The following is an 18,850-nucleotide window of genomic DNA, read 5'->3' as shown; positions in this document are numbered from 1 at the left end:
ACTGTAACACTTTGCGCATATCACTTTATCACTTTGATTTTCTGTTTTACACTTATTTCACTGAAATCGAAACTTTTACTGATTTCTACCTGAAACACGCAATCCTACCCTTCATTAAAAGGTAGTAATTGCGAAAACAGTCGTATAATGCAACAGAAAACATATATAAAGATAAAGAATTCAGTGGCTGGGAAAGAGACTAAACACTAGTTCAAATAAACTACGTTTACAATCTCTCACCGCACATAGCCTGGGAACAAGAATAAAACCCTAGAAACGTTTTACCTTCTTCCCCTACAGCGACTAGGGAGGAGAGTAAAACGAGAACAACGTTACCCGCTTGAACGAAACGTTTTTTCTCCTCTCTCTCCCTCCGTCTCTATCTCTCTCTTTCTCTCTAGATTTCGCACCTGAGAGAAGAGCCCAATTATATATCGTCAAAACATGTTATTTGCTAAAGGAAAAAACTGAAAGGTTTTCCAAATAAAAAGTTCCTTTAATTTAGAATTTAAACCATTTAAGCTAAGAAAGAATGAACGAAACGCTAGAATCGGTTTACTCTTACTGCAAAGTGAAACCGTGATACACTCTCTCTCTATCGTAACGATAGAGCGCATGTTGAACGTCCTGAACGTCAACAACTGCGTAGACTAAAAAACTAAACGTTAGTTCATCTTTGAAAACAGTACGAGACTATCAAAGAAATTCTTTCATAAAACATTAAATTTAAAAAGTTTTAAATTCTTTAAAGGTTAAATACGATATAACGGGCTCAACGTTGATTAACTTCGGTTCCAAGTTAGGACCGCCTACTATCAGGAAAGGTCGCATATAAACAAAACATAAAAAATTTATTTTTATATGTTTATAATAAAAGGAAAGTTAATCGAAGAGGCCTAAAAAAGGCGGAGAGATATAAAATATATAGATCTATAACGTGTTAAGCAAAATTACTAAAAACCTAAACACACTTCCGTCTAAGGGAAGGGTCGGCCATTTAAAAGTGAAAGAGAGTCCATACTCTCTTTGTCACCATAATTAAATCTATCCAAAACGAGTTCAAGTTTTGAAATGAAGATAAAACCCCTGCATAGCGAAACCTCAAAACTGGAATAGTGTACTTCACCAAATAGTTGTGAAAACAAATCCAGTTAGTAACAGCGTATTTAGTAGGTCTTGCCAGTGGCACGACAGAGAGAAAATTGATTCTGTGTTGACATCGAGTACTTGAGTACCTACTTGACAGATGGCGCTGTTGATGTACACCCCCACCTGTATAGCGATCGCTGGCGTATTCCGCCCGTAGGTTTTTCTGTCGGGCAGCAGAGCTGACAGCTATATGATCATCGGGTAAGTTTAATATTGAAAAAACAATAATTTAGATGACATGTTTCATATGACATAGTGTTGCTTAACAAATCAAGGAGAACAATATGCATATCACCTAAAAATATAGTAAATATACAGTATGTATGTATGCATGTATATATATAATTTCCTGTCACGCAGAATGACAACCACTCAGAAAACAACAATCTCTCATAAATTGCTCAAACTAGGGTATTGTTATTAGGAAAAGGGGAGGGGGTGGGAAGGGTTGATTCTCTCTGCCCATGCATATCTATCTAAATACTTAGCCTTCATTTTTGATGGGTTGCATTCACTAGTGTATAATAAAAAGCCATCAGTTGGAATAAAAAGGCAAGAAAAACACTCTAAAATGCTATTCCGGTAAGTGATCTTACTTGGGCTTCTCTTCTCAATTTTCTCTCCTTGTGAAGAGCTTGTCTCATCATCTTGCGCCGACTTTCCAGCTTTGCAAAATAGATGGACTGCTTTTCTCGGTCCTGATCTCTGACAAAACGTCGGCGAATCAGCTTTGACTGAGTGACACTTGCTGGGTCTGAAATATATGAAAATAAAAACTAAATCTAGAATCTTGATAATAAAATTTTATTTTTTTTCTCACCAGATGATCAAGTTACTTTCATCTCTGGAAATATGGAATGTTGATGTTATTCCTTAAAATGAAGAAATTTCCTGTTTTCTTTCCTTCCAACATGCTGATATATCTAGTAATATGAGACCAGCATCTAACAATAATAACATGCTGTGCATGTTGTATCTTCTGCATTCTCAAAGTCCAAATACTTCCCTATCCACTTGAAGTCACTAATCAGTAGGAAGGAGATTGGGGATGTACTGTATATGAACATCAGGCAAGTATAAAAAATAAGAAATTTTATTATTAAAGACTCTGTTTATTTCTATGAACCTACCCTGATGTTCATATTGCTCTTCTAAACTTATGAAAAATCAAAAGAATGTCATTTCAATACCTGGAGCAGTTTTATCACTTGGGGGTTGCAAGCGTGTTCTACCAATTCCAGGCGTCTTGTAACGACTCATGTCTTTTTTCTCTGAAAAACAAAATAGGAATAATTAAGACTTCAATAAATGCTCTACAGATATTTTCTAAATCTAAAGTAAAGCAATAAAAGAACTGTGCAATAAATTAAATATCTAAAATCGTGCTATCAGTTAGAAGTGATTTCTTACCGACCTTAGAAATAAATCTTAAATCTTTAAACACTTTCCCTCCCATAGAAGACCTAGTTCATACGGCAATAAAACATGAAAGCATTTCATCTTGTGTCATAATAGTCTACTAAAACATAAATAAAATACCATAGTTCAGGAAAAGTGGTGAGGAAAGCAGGGGAATTATTTATGATTTAAAGGAAAAGTGGGGAGGAAAGCCGGGGAATTATCTATGATTTAAAGCAAAAGTGGGGAGGAAAGATGGGGAATTATTTGATTTAAAGGAAAAGTGGGGAGGAAAGAAGGGAAATTATCTAAGATTTAAAGGAAAAGCGGGGAGGAAAGAAGGGAAATTATTTATGATTTAAAGGAAAAGTGGGGAAGAAGGCAGGGAAATTATCTATGATTTAAAGGAAAGCAGGGAAATTATTCATGATTTAAAGGAAAAGTGGGGAGAAAAGTGGGGAGGAAAGAAGGGAAATTATCTAAGATTTAAAGGAAAAGCAGGGAGGAAAGAAGGGAAATTATTTATGATTTAAAGGAAAAGTGGGGAAGAAAGCAGGGAAATTATCTATGATTTAAAGGAAAGCAGGGAAATTATTTATGATTTAAAGGAAAAGCAGGAAGGAAAGCAGGGAAATGACCTACGATTTAAAGGAAAAGTGGGGAGGAAAGAAGGGGAATTGTTTATGATTTAAATCAAAAGTGGGGAGAAAAGCAGGGAAATTATAATTCAAAATAAAAGTGGGGAGGAAAGGAGAGAAATTATCTATATTTAAAGGAAAAGTGGGGAGGAAAACTGGAAAATTATTTATAATGTGAAGGTCAGTATGAAAACAATAGATTTTTGTACTAAAATCCTATCAATTTGAATTGTAAACTTAATACCACGCATGTCAAGACCTTTGTTTAATTCAAATTTATTAAAATCCTGTTCCTTACAGTATTCTCATCCTTCATAATGGTCAATATAAATTTTGAACCATAAGGCTTAACATGAAGAAGATATAAAAAGAATCTAAATTATCACAAAGGAAATAGAAAACAAGGAATGAAAGAAAGAGGCTTACAGGCTTAAGACTAGGTAGAAGTTTACACTTCAGCTTTATGAAACCATGCTTACCTTTAATACTGTAATAAGATTTTTTTTATTTATATATAATCATATTTACTTCCATAACAAACAAGAAACTAATTAACAAAACAATCAAGTTGCAAAAAAGTTATGCTTGCTATATAAAACAAAAGATGGCATTATTGATTCAACTATATAAAAATGCATTGCTATACGAAATTGCATGAATACACTCACCACTATACATATTTTTTGCAGTTATTTACTTTTTTATTTAGTTATGTAGTTATTTATTTTGTTATCTAATTATTTATTTTGTTATCTAGTTATTTATTTATATAGTTATATATTTATTTATCTTATTTATTTAGCTATTTAATCAGTTATTTATTCATTTATTTAGTTATTAAGTTATTTATTTACTTAAAGCCCTTATGACCCTGACAATCTAAGCAAATTTCTGAAGTTGTAAAATAAATTTACCTGATGATCCAACAGTAAACAGAAGTCCTTTCGCTGATCCTTGGCCGGGAGTGTGGGATACTTCGTACTCAATTTCTGCCATTGTTGTATCAAAAGTTGATCCAGGAACTAAACTGAAGCTTGCTCCTGAAAGAAATTTTTTTTCTAAATAAAGTTTGCTTCCTTTTTACTGACGTACAGTAATTTCTTAGCTTTCCTGAGCCATTCATGCCACAGTGTAGATAATAATAAATATTTCTTAAAGCAATCCCTGTAGCATCCCATAGTATGCTTGACTTTTGTACACTGTGAATTTGAAGGGACAATTATTTAATCACATAAAGATACAAGTAAATAAATCAAAAGAAAGTAACATCAACATACATCATACATATACCAAGGCACTTCCCCCAAATTTGGGGGGTAGCTGACATCAAACAAATGAAACAAAAAGGGGACCTCTCCTCTCTACGTCCTCCTTGCCTGACGAGGGACTCAACAAAGTTCAGCTGGTACTGCTAGGGTGCCACAGCCCACCCTCCCCCCGTTATCCACCACAGATGAAGCTTCATAACGCTGAATCCCCTACTGCTACTACCTCCGCGGTCATCCAAGGCACCGGAGGAAGCAGCAGGGCCTACCGGAACTGTCACAATTGCTCGCCATTCATTCCTATTTCTAGCACGCTCTCTGGCCTCTCTCACATCTATCCTCCTATCACCCAGAGCTTCCTTCACTCCATCCACCCACCCAAACCTTGGCCTTCCTCTTGTACTTCTCCCATCAACTCTTGCATTCATCATCTTCTTTAGCAGACAGCCATTTTCCATTCTCTCATCTCAACATGGCCAAACCACCTCAACACATTCATATCCACTCTAGCTGCTAACTCATTTCTTACACCCGTTCTCATCCTCACTACTTCATTCCTAACCCTATCTACAAAAATACAAGTAAATAAATCAAAAGAAAGTATCATGTAGCAAAAACATTAAAATAAAATGAACTTTCTACAGTACCAGGTTGCTGAGTTTCAAGAAATGCTCTCTGCTGAGTGGCTTGAACTCTTCCTACATCAGCTGCTCCAACACTGTCAGCTCCTTGAGTAAGGGACACGAAGGATGTGAGAGAGGTATCTTGAGTGCCCTGTGTATCAGCAAACATCGGAATCATGGATGCATGACGAGCTCGCCAGGCTGTGCTCACTCGCATTTCCTGTAAGCAAAGGCACTAACTGAAATGATAATGAAAGAAGTATTCTCCAAATATGATGGAATTACAAGAATAATGTATGACGACTTGATGATGATAGAATATCATCATTAAGAAGAAGGTTAACTACGATCTAGTTTAATGAAAATAAAGCACAATATTTACAAAGATATTTATCACTCTCAAACACTTCGTAACAATAGGACAAAGGGGAAGTTCAATGAATAAAAATTGTGCATAATTCTTACCATTATGCCAAAAAAATCTTATTGTCAAGGGTGCATATAGATCATATCCTCAACAATACTGATGCAAATTTATACACCATCAGAGATAGTAGCTAACTAGTTCCTTTTAGTCAGCATCCAGTAATGATAAAATATGAATGGTAAGCAGCTCTTCTAGGAGAAGGACACTCCAAAATCAAGCAATTGTTCTCTAGTCTTGGGAATTGCCATAACCTCTGTACCATGGTCTTCCACTGCCTTGGGTTAGAGTTTTCTTGCTTGAGGGTACACTCGAGCACACTCTTCTATCTTATTTCTCTTCTTATTGTTTTGTTAAAGTTTTATAATTCGTTACTCTTCCTGAAATATTTTATTTTATTTTTTTCCTTTCCTCACTGAGCTATTTTCCCTGTTGGAGCCCCTGGGCTTATAGCATCCTGCTTTTCCAACTAGGGTTGTAGCTTAGCAAGTAATACTAATAATAATAAAAATAATAGTGTCTGTATATTAGAGTGGTGTTCCTTTAATCTCTATTTAATCAGCTGAAACTGATGCCCTTGGTTGATGGCAGCGTAAGTGTTGTAAAAGTGTAATTTAAAGTTGGTCATGGATGGTTTGATCAATTTTTAAAGTGATGTTTCTTTGCTTAAAAGATTTCTAATGAAATTTAAATTCATCTTATTTGTGGAAGTTTGGTCTAACAATCAGAAACTAAAGCCACTTAGTTATTCATTACCACATTACGTCAAAGAACACCCTTACGAATGACTATAGTCCATTTCTTTTAGCGAGACATATTTGCACTGACTCGCAACGGTGCCCTTTTACCTCGGAAAAGTTTCCTGATCGCTGATTGGTTGGACAAGATAATTCTAACCAATCAGCGATCAGGAAACTTTTCCGAGCTAAAAGGACACCGCTGCGAGTCGGTGCAAATATGCCTTGCTAAAAGAAATGGACTATAGATAGTAAGATACAAGATCAGAAAGTGAATGAGATGAAATACAAAGAACATAAGAAACTGGAGAAAAACCTCAAATTGTTCCCAGATGAATTAATGATAAATGCTTCTTTGCTTTATGAATATTCAACATGAAAAAAAAGTCACTGGAACCTATTTATTTAATAAAAGAAAAAAAACACTGTATAGAAATTCTCACTATTCCTCACCCTAAACTTGCATTCTGTTAATGGTTGATTAAAGATCAAAACAAGTACTATATAGAAATTCTCACTATTCCTCACCCTAAACTTGCATTCTATTAATGGTTGATCAAAGATCAAAACAAGTACTATATAGAAATTCTCACTATTCCTCACCTTAAACTTGCATTCTATTAATGGTTGATCAAAGATCAAAACAAGTACTATATAGAAATTCTCACTTTTCCTCACCCTAACCTTGCATTCTATTAATGGTTGATCAAAGATCAAAACAAGTACTATATAGAAATTCTCACTTTTCCTCACCCTAACCTTGCATTCTATTAATGGTTGATCAAAGATCAAAACAAGTACTATATAGAAATTCTCACTTTTCCTCACCCTAAACTTGCATTCTATTAATGGTTGATCAAAGATCAAAACAAGTACTATATAGAAATTCTCACTATTCCTCACCTTAAACTTGCATTCTATTAATGGTTGATCAAAGATAAAAAAAAGTACTATATAGAAATTCTCACAATTCCTCACCCTAAACTTGCATTCTGTTAATGGTTGATTAAAGATAAAAAAAAGTACTATATAGAAATTCTCACTATTCCTCACCCTAAACTTGCATTCTGTTAATGGTTGATTAAAGATAAAAAAAAGTACTATATAGAAATTCTCACTATTCCTCACCCTAAACTTGCATTCTGTTAACGGCTGACTAAAGATCTGGCGTTCATAATCAGCGGATTTACTCGTGGCGCTCAGCAGTATATGTATAGCCAATGGTAGAAAATATTCTTCACAAGCTGGGCTATACAACTTTTGCAGAATGTGAAGCAATCGTTGATGGAGAGCCAGATTCTCAGACCCTAGAATTATATAAAAATCAAATCAAATCCTATTTAAAGTTTTACAAATAATCATACATAAGTATGATATAAATTTTGCGGTTAACCCTTTTACCCCCAAAGGACGTACTGGTACGTTTCACAAAACTCATCCCTTTACCCCCATGGACATACCGGTTCGTCCTTGCAAAAAACTGCTATTTACAATTTTTTTTTTTTTTTTTTTTAATTTTTTGAGAAATTTCAGGCATTTTCCAAGAGAATGAGACCAACCTGACCTCTCTATAACAAAAATTAAGGCTGTTAGAGCAATTTGAAAAGTATATACTGCAAAATGTGCTTGAATACAAAATAACCCCTGGGGGTTAAGGGTTGGAAAGTTCCAAATAAGGCTGGGGGTAAAAGGGTTAAAATATCTAGTGCAGCTGAGAGCTTTTTTTTTTTACTCTGATAAGTGCCCAACTAAAAATATTGTATCTTTAAGAGTACCAGTAGTTACGCTATAATAATCTAATTCATTGCCTCGATAAACAGAAATATATCTTACATACCTTCAAGCCAAAACTGCATAATTTCTGCCCTAAGTATGGCATCCTTTTCTGTGACAGCTTCTAAAAGAACTGCCTTAGCTTCTGATTCAAGTTGCCGACCATCTTCCTCAACACTATCACTACAAGCATAACATGAGAGATACACTTTTTTTATTAATACTTTAAAAAAGGACCTAACAGAAAATAAATCTATCTACGGAGAGAGAGAGAGAGAGAGAGAGAGAGAGAGAGAGAGAGAGAGAGAGAGAGAGAGAGAGAGAGAGAGAGAGAGAGAGAGAGAGAGAGAGAGAGAGAGACCTAACAGAAAATAAATCTATCTATGTAGAGAGAGAGAGAGAGAGAGAGAGAGAGAGAGAGAGAGAGAGAGAGAGAGAGAGAGAGAGAGAGAGAGAGAGAGAGAGAGAGAGAGAGAGAGAGAGAGAGAGAGAGTGTGTGTGTAGAATCCAACATTGTTGCTGTCCGTCTTACTGCTAGATAATAAGAACATGAAATCCTGTATACCTATACCTGACCAAAAATTTAAGTCAGACAACAAAACTAAGTCCATGTTATCATACAATTACCCCCCACCTCTAAATTTTGTTTCCTAAGGGCTTATAAACTGAATTAATTCATAAATACATCCAAACCACATGAACATGAAGCAGAGATGTTCAACAAAAGATAGACGCTAGACTTGAAGGCTGGATGTAGAAAAGTTCAAAGGATGCTCTTTTGTATATGTTCTTTTTTTCCCTGTTTGGTTTGGGTTCAATTAGTCAGTATATTACTAATCCCTGGGTATATTCTTATTTGAAAAATTATGAAGACTCAAAATACTGTAAAAATGTAACATTTTCAAGGCTAATCTGGTTCACTTTTCACACAAATGTATCCAGGATCAGTGTTTTCAGCAGTGAGATCTAATCTACAGATGAAATGAATTAAAAGATACAGATTGATGCTTATTAAATTAATATAAAATACCCGTTAAGATAAATTTCTAAACCGTAAGTAAAATTGGGTAAAATGTTATTTTTATTAGTAAAATAAATTTTTGAATATACTTACCCGATAATCATGTAGCTGTCAACTCCGTTGCCCGACAGAATTCTATGGAGGGATACGCCAGCTATCACAATACTAGAAGGGGGTGTACTTACCAGCGCCACCTGTGGCCAGGTACTATAGTACTTCTTGTTGACACCTCCTCAATTTTTCCTCGGTCCACTGGTTCTCTATGGGGAGGAAGGGAGGGTCGATTAAATCATGATTATCTGGTAAGTATATTCAAAAACTTATTTTACTAATAAAAATAACATTTTTCAATATTAAACTTACCCGATAATCATGTAGCTGATTCACACCCAGGGGGGTGGGTGAAAACCAGTGTACAAGATTAAAGGATAGCTAAGTATCCCATATTTCATATAACAGTTATCTCAAATAACAATGAAATAATAAGTACCTGGTAAGGAAGTCGAATTGAACCGTTACTCTGCCTCTTTTTTAAGTTCGTCTTCCTTACTGAGCGCAGCGTTCCTCTTGGAGGCTGAATCAACTCAAAGGTGCTAAAGTATATAGGGCTGCAACCCCTACTAAAGGACCTCTACATAACCTCTAACCCAGGCGCTTCTCAAGAATGAATTGACCACCCGCCAAATCAAAAGGATGCGGAAGGCTTCTTAGCCTACCGTAACAACCATAAAAACAACAATAAAAGCATTCAAGAGAAAGGTTAAAAAAGGTTATGGGATTAAGGGAATGTAGTGGCTGAGCCCTCACCTACTACTGCACTCGCTGCTACGAATGGTCCCAGGGTGTAGCAGTTCTCGTAAAGAGACTGGACATCTTTAAGATAAAATGATGCAAACACTGACTTGCTCCTCCAATAGGTTGCATCCATTATGCTCTGCAGAGAACGGTTTTTATTAAAGGCCATCGAAGTAGCTACGGCTCTTACTTCGTGGGTCCTTACCTTCAGCAATGCAAGGTCTTCCTCCTTTAAGTGAGAATGGGCTTCTCTAATCAGAAGCCTTATATAATACGAAACCCCGTTCTTGGACATGGGCCTCGAAGGTTTCTTGATGGCACACCATAAGGCTTCTGACTGTCCTCGAATAGGTTTAGACCTATTAAGATAAAACTTGAGAGCTCTGACAGGGCAAAGAACTCTCTCTAGTTCGTTACCTACCATGTTGGAGAGGCTAGGTATTTCAAACGATCTAGGCCAAGGACGTGAAGGAAGTTCGTTCTTTGCTAGGAATCCGAGCTGAAAAGAACATGTTGCAGATTTGGTCGTGAAACCAATGTTCTTGCTGAATGCATGAACCTCACTGACTCTCTTAGCTGTTGCAAGGCAGACGAGAAAAAGAGTCTTGAGGGTAAGGTCCTTGAAGGAAGCTGACTGGAGAGGTTCGAACCTAGGTGACATAAGGAACCTTAAGACTACGTCTAGGTTCCAGCCTGGAGTGGATAGACGACGCTCTTTAGACGTCTCAAAAGACTTAAGGATGTCTTGAAGGTCCTTGTTGGAAGAAAGGTCCAAACCTCTGTGGCGGAGAACTGAAGCCAACATACTCCTATACCCTTTAATCGTAGGGGCTGAAAGGGATCTCTCATTCCTAAGATGTAAAAGGAAGTCAGCTATTTGGGTCACAGAGGTATTGGTAGAGGATACTGAATTGGCTCTACACCAGCTCCGGAAGACTTCCCACTTAGATTGGTAGACTCTACGAGTGGAAACCCTTCTTGCTCTGGCAATCGCACTGGCTGCCTCCTTCGAAAAGCCTCTAGCTCTAGCGAATCTTTCGACAGTCTGAAGGCAGTCAGCCGAAGAGCGTGGAGGTTTGGGTGCAACCTGTCTACATGAGGTTGACGTAGAAGGTCCACTCTTAGAGGTAGAGTCCTGGGGATGTCGACTAGCCATTGAAGTACCTCTGTGAACCATTCTCTTGCAGGCCAAAGGGGAGCAACCAGCGTCAGCCGTGTCCCTTCGTGCGAGATGAATTTCTGCAGAACTTTGTTTATTATCTTGAACGGTGGGAATGCGTAAAGGTCGAGATGGGACCAGTTCAGTAGAAAAGCATCCACATGAACTGCTGCAGGGTCTGGAACTGGGGAACAGTACAGCGGAAGTCTCTTGGTTATGGAGGTGGCAAACAGATCTATGGTAGGTTGACCCCACAAGGTCCAAAGTCTGTTGCACACACTCTTGTGGAGGGTCCATTCCGTGGGAATGACCTGATTCCTTCTGCTTAGGTGATCTGCTGAGACGTTCATATTGCCCTGAATGAACCTCGTGACTAAAGTGAGGTTTTGACTTCTTGACCAAATGAGGAGGTCCCTTGCGATCTCGTATAGGCTCCTCGAATGGGTCCCTCCTTGCTTGGAGATGTAAGCCAAGGCTGTGGTGTTGTCTGAGTTCACCTCCACCACTTTGCCTAGCAGGAGGGACTTGAAGTTCAGCAGGGCTAAATGAACTGCTAGTAGCTCCTTGCAGTTGATGTGGAGCGTTCCCTGTTCCTCGTTCCACGTTCCCGAGCATTCCCGTCCGTTCAAGGTTGCACCCCAGCCCGAGTCCGATGCATCTGAGAAGAGATGAAGATTGGGGGTCTGAATAGCCAACGATAGGCCCTCCCTGAGAAGGAGATTGTGCTTCCACCACAAGAGAGTGGTCTTCATCTCTTTGGTGACTGGGATAGAGACTGCTTCGAGAGTCAAACCCTTGTCCCAATGAGCTGCAAGATGGAATTGAAGAGGGCGGAGGTGGAGTCTCCCTAGCTCGACGAACAGGGCCAGTGATGAAAGGGTCCCTGTGAGACTCATCCACTGTCTCACCGAGCAACTGCTCCTCTTCAGCATGCTCATGATGCACTCTAGGGCTTGGCTTATCCTGGGGGCCGATGGAAAAGCCCGAAAATCCTGACTCCGAATCTCCATTCCCAGGTACACAATGGATTGGGAGGGAATGAGCTGAGACTTTTCTGTGTTGACTAACAGACCCAGTTCTCTGATTAAGTCCAAAGTCCAGTTGAGACTCTCCAGACAGCGACGACTCGTGGAGGCTCTCAACAGCCAGTCGTCTAAGTAGAGGGAGGCTCTGATGTCCGATAAGTGGAGGAATTTTGCTATATTCCTCAACAGATGCGTGAACACCATAGGAGCTGTGCTTAGGCCAAAACACAGGGCTTGGAATTGGTAGACAACCTTTCCAAAAACGAATCTCAGGAAAGGTTGGGAGTCTGGATGAATAGGAACGTGAAAGTAGGCATCTTTCAAGTCCAACGAGACCATCCAGTCCTCCTGCCTGACCGCTGCTAGGACCGACTTCGTCGTCTCCATCGTGAACGTCTGCTTGGTGACATACGCATTGAGCGCGCTGACGTCCAGCACCGGTCTCCAACCTCCTGTCTTCTTGGCCACCAGAAAGAGACGGTTGTAGAAGCCCGGGGATTGATGGTCCCGGACTATAACCACTGCCTTCTTCTCCACAAGTAGCGACACCTCCTGGTGCAACGCTAGCCTCTTGTCCTCTTCTTTGTAGTTGGGAGAGAGGTTGATGGGAGATGTGGTCAGAGGGGGTTTGAGGCAGAATGGAATTCTGTAACCCTCCCTCAGCCAACTGACAGACTGGGCGTCTGCACCTCTCTTTTCCCAGGCTTGCCAGAAGCTCTTGAGTCTGGCTCCTACTGCTGTCTGGAGATGCGGAGAGTCAGTTTTTTCCTTTAGAGGCCTTGGAGCCTTTCCTAGACTTGCTCCTGGAAGAGTCTGGACGGGAGCTTCCTCGGCTGGGGGCTCTACCACGAAAGGGCGGTATGAACCTCGTAGCAGGAGTATCAGCCACTGGGGTGCGATAAGTCCTGGGGACAGAGGTAGCAACCTTAGACTTACGAGCCGATGAGGCTACAAGATCATGTGTGTCCTTTTGTATCAGGGCAGCAGACAAGTCCTTAACCAGCTCTTCGGGGAAGAGGAACTTCGAGAGCGGAGCGAAAAGGAGTTGTGACCTTTGACAAGGTGTAATGCTGGAGGAAAGGAAGGTACAAAGCTGTTCCCTTTTCTTAAGAACCCCTGATACAAACATCGACGCAAGCTCGCCAGATCCATCTCTAATGGCCTTATCCATGCAGGACATTAATAGCATGGCAGAATCCTTGTCCGCAGGGGAGGTCTTCTTGCTGAGGGCCCCCAGGCACCAGTCTAGAAAGTTGAACATCTCAAATGCTCTAAAAACACCCTTCAGGAAGTGATCAAGGTCTGAGAAGGTCCAGCAAACCTTAGAGCGCCTCATTGCAGTTCTACGAGGCGAGTCTACCAGACTTGAGAAGTCAGCCTGGGCAGAGGCAGGTACTCCCAAGCCTGGTTCCCCTCCTGTGGCATACCAAACGCTCGCTTTAGAAGTGAGCTTAGTCGGAGGAAACATGAAAGAAGTCTTGCCAAGGTGTTGCTTAGTCTGCAGCCACTCCCCTAAGATCCTTAACGCTCTCTTAGAGGACCTTGCTAGGACTAGCTTAGTATAGGTCGACTTAGCTGGCTGCATGCCCAGCGAAAACTCAGATGGTGGAGAGCGGGGAATAGCAGAGACAAAGTGGTCTGGGTATACCTCCCTAAGCAGAGCCAAGACCTTACGAAAGTCAATAGACTGTGGAGAAGGCTTGGATTCATCCACGTCTGATGAGGGATCCAGGTGTGCCGCCTCATCATCAGACGCCTCATCACCAGAGTGTAGCGAAGAGATCGGACAGGTATGCTGAACAGCAGAGTCAGAACGAGCAGGAACAACAAAATTAGTGGTTTCCTCTTCAAGAATCTGTTGAGGGAAAACCTGAGGCTCAGACTGCAAAGGCTGAACAAAAGAAGAAGCAGAAGGTAGGCGCATGGGTGGAGGAGGCTGACTCCTGGCATGAGTGGCTGAACTCAAGGGTTGCGCTTGCTGAGTGGTTGGCGGAAGCGGAGTAGCAAGTTCCTGTTCCTGCGGTGTGAGCGGAGCGCGATGAGGTAGAGGCTGCGCAGAACGTAGTAAATGTCTCGCAAGCTGAGGCTCCTGAGGCGCAAGGCTAAGGTGTTGTGGTGCTTGCCTTGTGGAGGGTTGAGCTCGCTGCAGCGAGAGCTGAGGAGACTGACTCATGGACGGGAGAGGTTGTTGTACCTCAACCGAGTGTTGCATCACTGGTGGAGCAGCAAGTGGAAGCGGAGGAAGAGAGGTATAAGCCTCCTGATCCCATTGCTGAGGTTGCCTTAAGGAAGGCGGAGGCTGTACACCACTGGGAACAGTAAACTCAGAACGTGGCTCAACATCGTACGCCTGGCAGGCGGTACTGCGGTCAGGCGGAGCGAGCGCAGGTGGAGCGAGTGCAGGCGGAGGCGGAGGCGCAACCTTCTCAGCCCGACACTCACTCATCAAGACCGAAAGCTGTGCTTGCATTGACTGCAGTAGAGACAACTTGGGGTCGGCAGACACTAAGGTCTGCTGAGGCAAAGCCTGAACAGACGTGATCTGTTGCGGCAGAACCTTACTCCTCTTGGGCGGAGTACAGTCGACTGATGACTGCGGCGAGTCCGAGCTGAGCCAATGACTGCAGCCCGGTTGAGCACTCGCGGACTGGACTCTGCGTTTGAGTGGTCTAGAGACCTGAGTCCAGCGTTTCTTCCCTGACAATAGATCAGCGGACGAGTAAAAGACGGGCTCAATCGTCTGCAGGTGGGAGTGACGGTCTCTGGAAGACACGCCCGCAACCACCGAGGATACTTCTGTGCGCCGATCAAGGCCTGCCGAACCCTTTTGCCCTTCGACATTGCTTCTCCCCTGGGCTTGGGAGCTTGCAAGAGGTCCCGGACTGGGAGAACGACTGACACGCACAGAAGTATCCTCACGCACCACACTGATACTGACACTAGCACTTGGCACTGCACTGACACTAGCACTCGTCACAGCACTGGCACTAATTCCACCCACTGCACTCTTGACCTTAAGTTCCTTGACTTCGGCCATAAGAGACTTATGATCACTTACCACTGACTCTACTTTATCGCCTAAGGCCTGAATAGCACGCAACACAACAGACATATCAGGCTGAGGGCAAATAGTAGGTTCGGGGGTAGCCACTACAGGGGTAGGAAAAGGTAGGGGATCATGAAGTAAGGAAAAAAGTGAAGAGTGAGAAGAACTCCTCCTAACTCTACCTTTCTCTAACTTAGTTGAATATTTCAAAAGACGGACAAAATCAAGTTCCGAAAGTCCGGCGCATTCCTCACATCGATTTTCTAACTGACAGGGCTTATCCCTACAGTCAGAACAAGCGGTGTGAGGATCTACCGAGGCCTTCGGAATACGCCTATTGCAAGACCTACATCGCCTATGGGTGGGGGCTTGCGAAATGTCAGACATCTTGAATCCAAAGAGTTAGCCAAGTGGGGTTCCAAAATCAAGCAAAAGATCGTTAACCGTTAATCAGGACTATATAAAAGCTATCTAAGCTAATATAAGAAGGTTTCCAGTAAAGCGACAGCCGAAATCTGAGAGAATACTTCACCAAAAGCCGTGAAAATACTCGAAGATCATAAGCGTATCCCAGAACGTCTTGCCGGAAGCACGACAGAGGAAAAATTGAGGAGGTGTCAACAAGAAGTACTATAGTACCTGGCCACAGGTGGCGCTGGTAAGTACACCCCCTTCTAGTATTGTGATAGCTGGCGTATCCCTCCATAGAATTCTGTCGGGCAACGGAGTTGACAGCTACATGATTATCGGGTAAGTTTAATATTGAAAACTTAGCTACTAGTTAAAAAATAAAGCTACCTGGCATGATCAAAGTAATAACCAATAAGTTAAAGATAATGTACTATATGAGGTCAACCTGCTTACCTATAATGGCTGTATATCCACTTTAATACATCATACATTTCTTCTCTGCACTTTGGAGCAGGATGACTGGCAAATGCCACAATTCCCGGCATAAAGTATAGTAACTGAGAGGGAGTGAGACGAGTCATGACAGAATTTACCAGCTGTAGTGCCACAAACTGTGTTTCAGACTCCCTGGGAAAGATGAAATACAGATTTAAATCCTATACATAATCGTATCAAATGGTACAGTCTAAAAAATTCAGCATGAGATAATGATATGTTGAGCTGGTGCTCTGTATAAAGCTACTATTATCCCTTTTACCCCCAAAGGACGTACTGGTACGTTTCACAAAAGCCATCCCTTTACCCCCATGGACGTACCGGTACGTCCTTGCAAAAAAATGCTATAAAAATTATTTTTTTTCATATTTTTGATAATTTTTTTGAAAAAATTCAGGCATTTTCCAAGAGAATGAGACCTACCTGACCTCTCTATGACCAAAATTAAGGCTGTTAGAGCAATTTAAAAAAAATATACTGCAAAATGTGCTGGGAAAAAAATACCCCCTGGGGCTTAAGGGTTGGAAATTTCCAAATAGCCTGGGGGTTAAAGGGTTAAGGAAAATTAATGTCTTAATGTTCAAAGAGAGTAATAATGAATTTATATGAAGAATAAAATATAACTATCATTCATATAGTGGCCACTGATGTTTAAAATGGGGCCAGTTACCTATTGCAACTAGTAATAGCTAGCTCTCATTATCATAACTGTTTAAAGCCTTGACAATACAATGCAACTGAAAAGACTGGGTGGAGAGAACAGTATTCTGCCAGATTGGTGATAGAAGAATAACCTTTCCTCTATTTTTTTTTTTATTTTTTAGATTAGTGTTTCATTGGTCATCAAATATGTTCTATCAACAAACTGCTCACAACTCAAATTTACACAAATTACTTATAATGTATACAATAATAGTCTCCTTACTTTCTAATAAGAGTTTCAGTCAGATTTTGTTCCTTCAGGTGGGTGAACACATCTTCTAGTGAAGCGGAGTATGACACAATGCATTTCAAAACTTGCGTGCGCTGAATACCATACAGCTTCGGCAGTAAATTCAATAATTTATTTATGAAGCTGAAAAGAAAACATAATCTACGAGTTAAATTTGCTAATTTGAGATGGAATGAAAAATATATTATATGTCAACATTCGAAACACAATAAATCTCAGCTACTTAAACTGATATCACTCCTATAGTCAATTCTTTTTAGTGAGGCAGATTTGCACCGACTCGCAGGGTGCCCTTTTAGCTCAGAAAAGTTTCCTGCTCGTTGATTGGTTGAACAAGATAATTCTAACCAATCAGCGATCAGAAAACTTTTCAGAGCTAAAAGAGCACCGCTGCGAGTCGGTGAAAATGCGTCTCATTAAAAAAAATTTAGTATAGTAAACCTAATGTCACAAGATCTTTCAATAATTTAACAATATGAATAAGTAAATGTATAATTTCTATGATATGCAGTCATAATCGAACTATTTGCAACACCACCACAAAATACTTTAAATGAAAGTTTTAGGAAAAAGACTAAAATATACATCTACAGTACTTTAAAAACAGAAGTGTCACCATATTACCAATTAATGATGGATGGATAGTTCTTATGAATGTTGTATATGCAAGACAGAGCTTGACTTTGCTTCTCATACATCATCTCATTTATTTTCTTCACTATTCCTCCCTCCAGATCAGAAGTATCTGAAAAGTAAAAGTATTTCATATATGTCTACCACTGCCCTTTAAGTCTGAAGTTATCATCATCATTGTAATTACTAGCTAAACTACAACACTAGTTGGAAAAGCAAGATGTTATAAGCCCAAAGGCTCCAATAGGAAAAATAGCCCAGTGAGGAAAGGAAACAAGGGAACATAAAATAGTGTGCCTGAGTGTACCCTCAAGCAAGAGAACTCTAACCCAGACAGTTGAACACCATGCTAGAGAAAAGCTTTGACAAAATTAAACCTATATTACAAAACAGCTAAAACTGTTTACCTACCAATTTAGGAATTGTTCCAGTCATTTTCCCTGGATTTACTTCTTACCATGTTATCTCCACTCTTCTGATCAAATAATGGAAAGTCAGAGTGATAAATCCCGCAGATATTAAAAAAAAAAAAACAATTATTAAACAATAACAACCTTTGCCAACCAACTCAATTCACTCAGCAGCTAATTTATTTTAAAAAAGTACCCACCTTCATTTTGTTTTTTGATGAACTCTAAGTAAAGTCCCAGTACCTCTGAGGCAGCCCCGCAGGTACCAGCTCCCTTGCCACTCATCAACTTCAAGAGCAAACTTCTGCACCTGCAACACATTCAAACATCAAGTGTAACAAGTGGCACTGTGGAAAAAAGTGTTGCTACTGTATTTAACATGTGAGATACAAATTCCGTAGGTCAAAATGTCTCGCTGTTTACATACCACATATGGTATGAGTAATGCAACTTCTTTAGTGATCTTGATTTAGGATAGCTTTAAAATGAAAAATCATAATTTACACTACCTTAAACATGCTGGCTATTTTTGTATTACTTTTTTTACACCAATAAGTAAAACTACCTGCATAGTTTTCCTAACCAAATGTAGCATTTGTAATACTAAATATGTTAAAGAATAGTAAATAATAACTTTGTAGGATAACAAACAAAATAATCTACGTAAATATATAAGTACAAGTATGAAAATGCAGGCAAAATATGTATGAAAAAGTGTCTAAATATATCATATATCAAATTAATCTTTCATAAACTGATAGCAGAAATGATTATAATAAAAGGCAAAAGAAAGAAATTATGTGCTATGTGTAACTTGAAAAAGCCTATTAAAAACTATATTTTTATAATGTAGTTAAAAGACTCAATACAATTACAAGGTATAATAGAAGAAATTC

General features: G+C 39.9%; 1 protein-coding gene across 1 annotated transcript in view; it reads right to left on the bottom strand.

The window, feature by feature from the left end:
- Positions 1-18,850, bottom strand: part of LOC137615446 (DNA-dependent protein kinase catalytic subunit-like) — a 125,538-nt gene that overhangs the window by 15,422 nt on the left and 91,266 nt on the right. Inside the window, 10 exon segments of the mRNA XM_068345324.1 lie at positions 1,746-1,903; positions 2,340-2,420; positions 4,100-4,225; positions 5,098-5,293; positions 7,363-7,541; positions 8,072-8,190; positions 15,918-16,091; positions 16,885-17,034; positions 17,536-17,656; positions 18,155-18,264. Coding sequence (XP_068201425.1) covers positions 1,746-1,903; positions 2,340-2,420; positions 4,100-4,225; positions 5,098-5,293; positions 7,363-7,541; positions 8,072-8,190; positions 15,918-16,091; positions 16,885-17,034; positions 17,536-17,656; positions 18,155-18,264 — 1,414 coding nt within the window.

Source organism: Palaemon carinicauda, chromosome 21, assembly GCF_036898095.1.
Source record: "Palaemon carinicauda isolate YSFRI2023 chromosome 21, ASM3689809v2, whole genome shotgun sequence".
Taxonomy (NCBI): domain Eukaryota; kingdom Metazoa; phylum Arthropoda; class Malacostraca; order Decapoda; family Palaemonidae; genus Palaemon; species Palaemon carinicauda.
The sequence above is the reverse complement of the archived record's forward strand: the minus strand, read 5'-3'. Positions and strand labels throughout refer to the sequence as shown.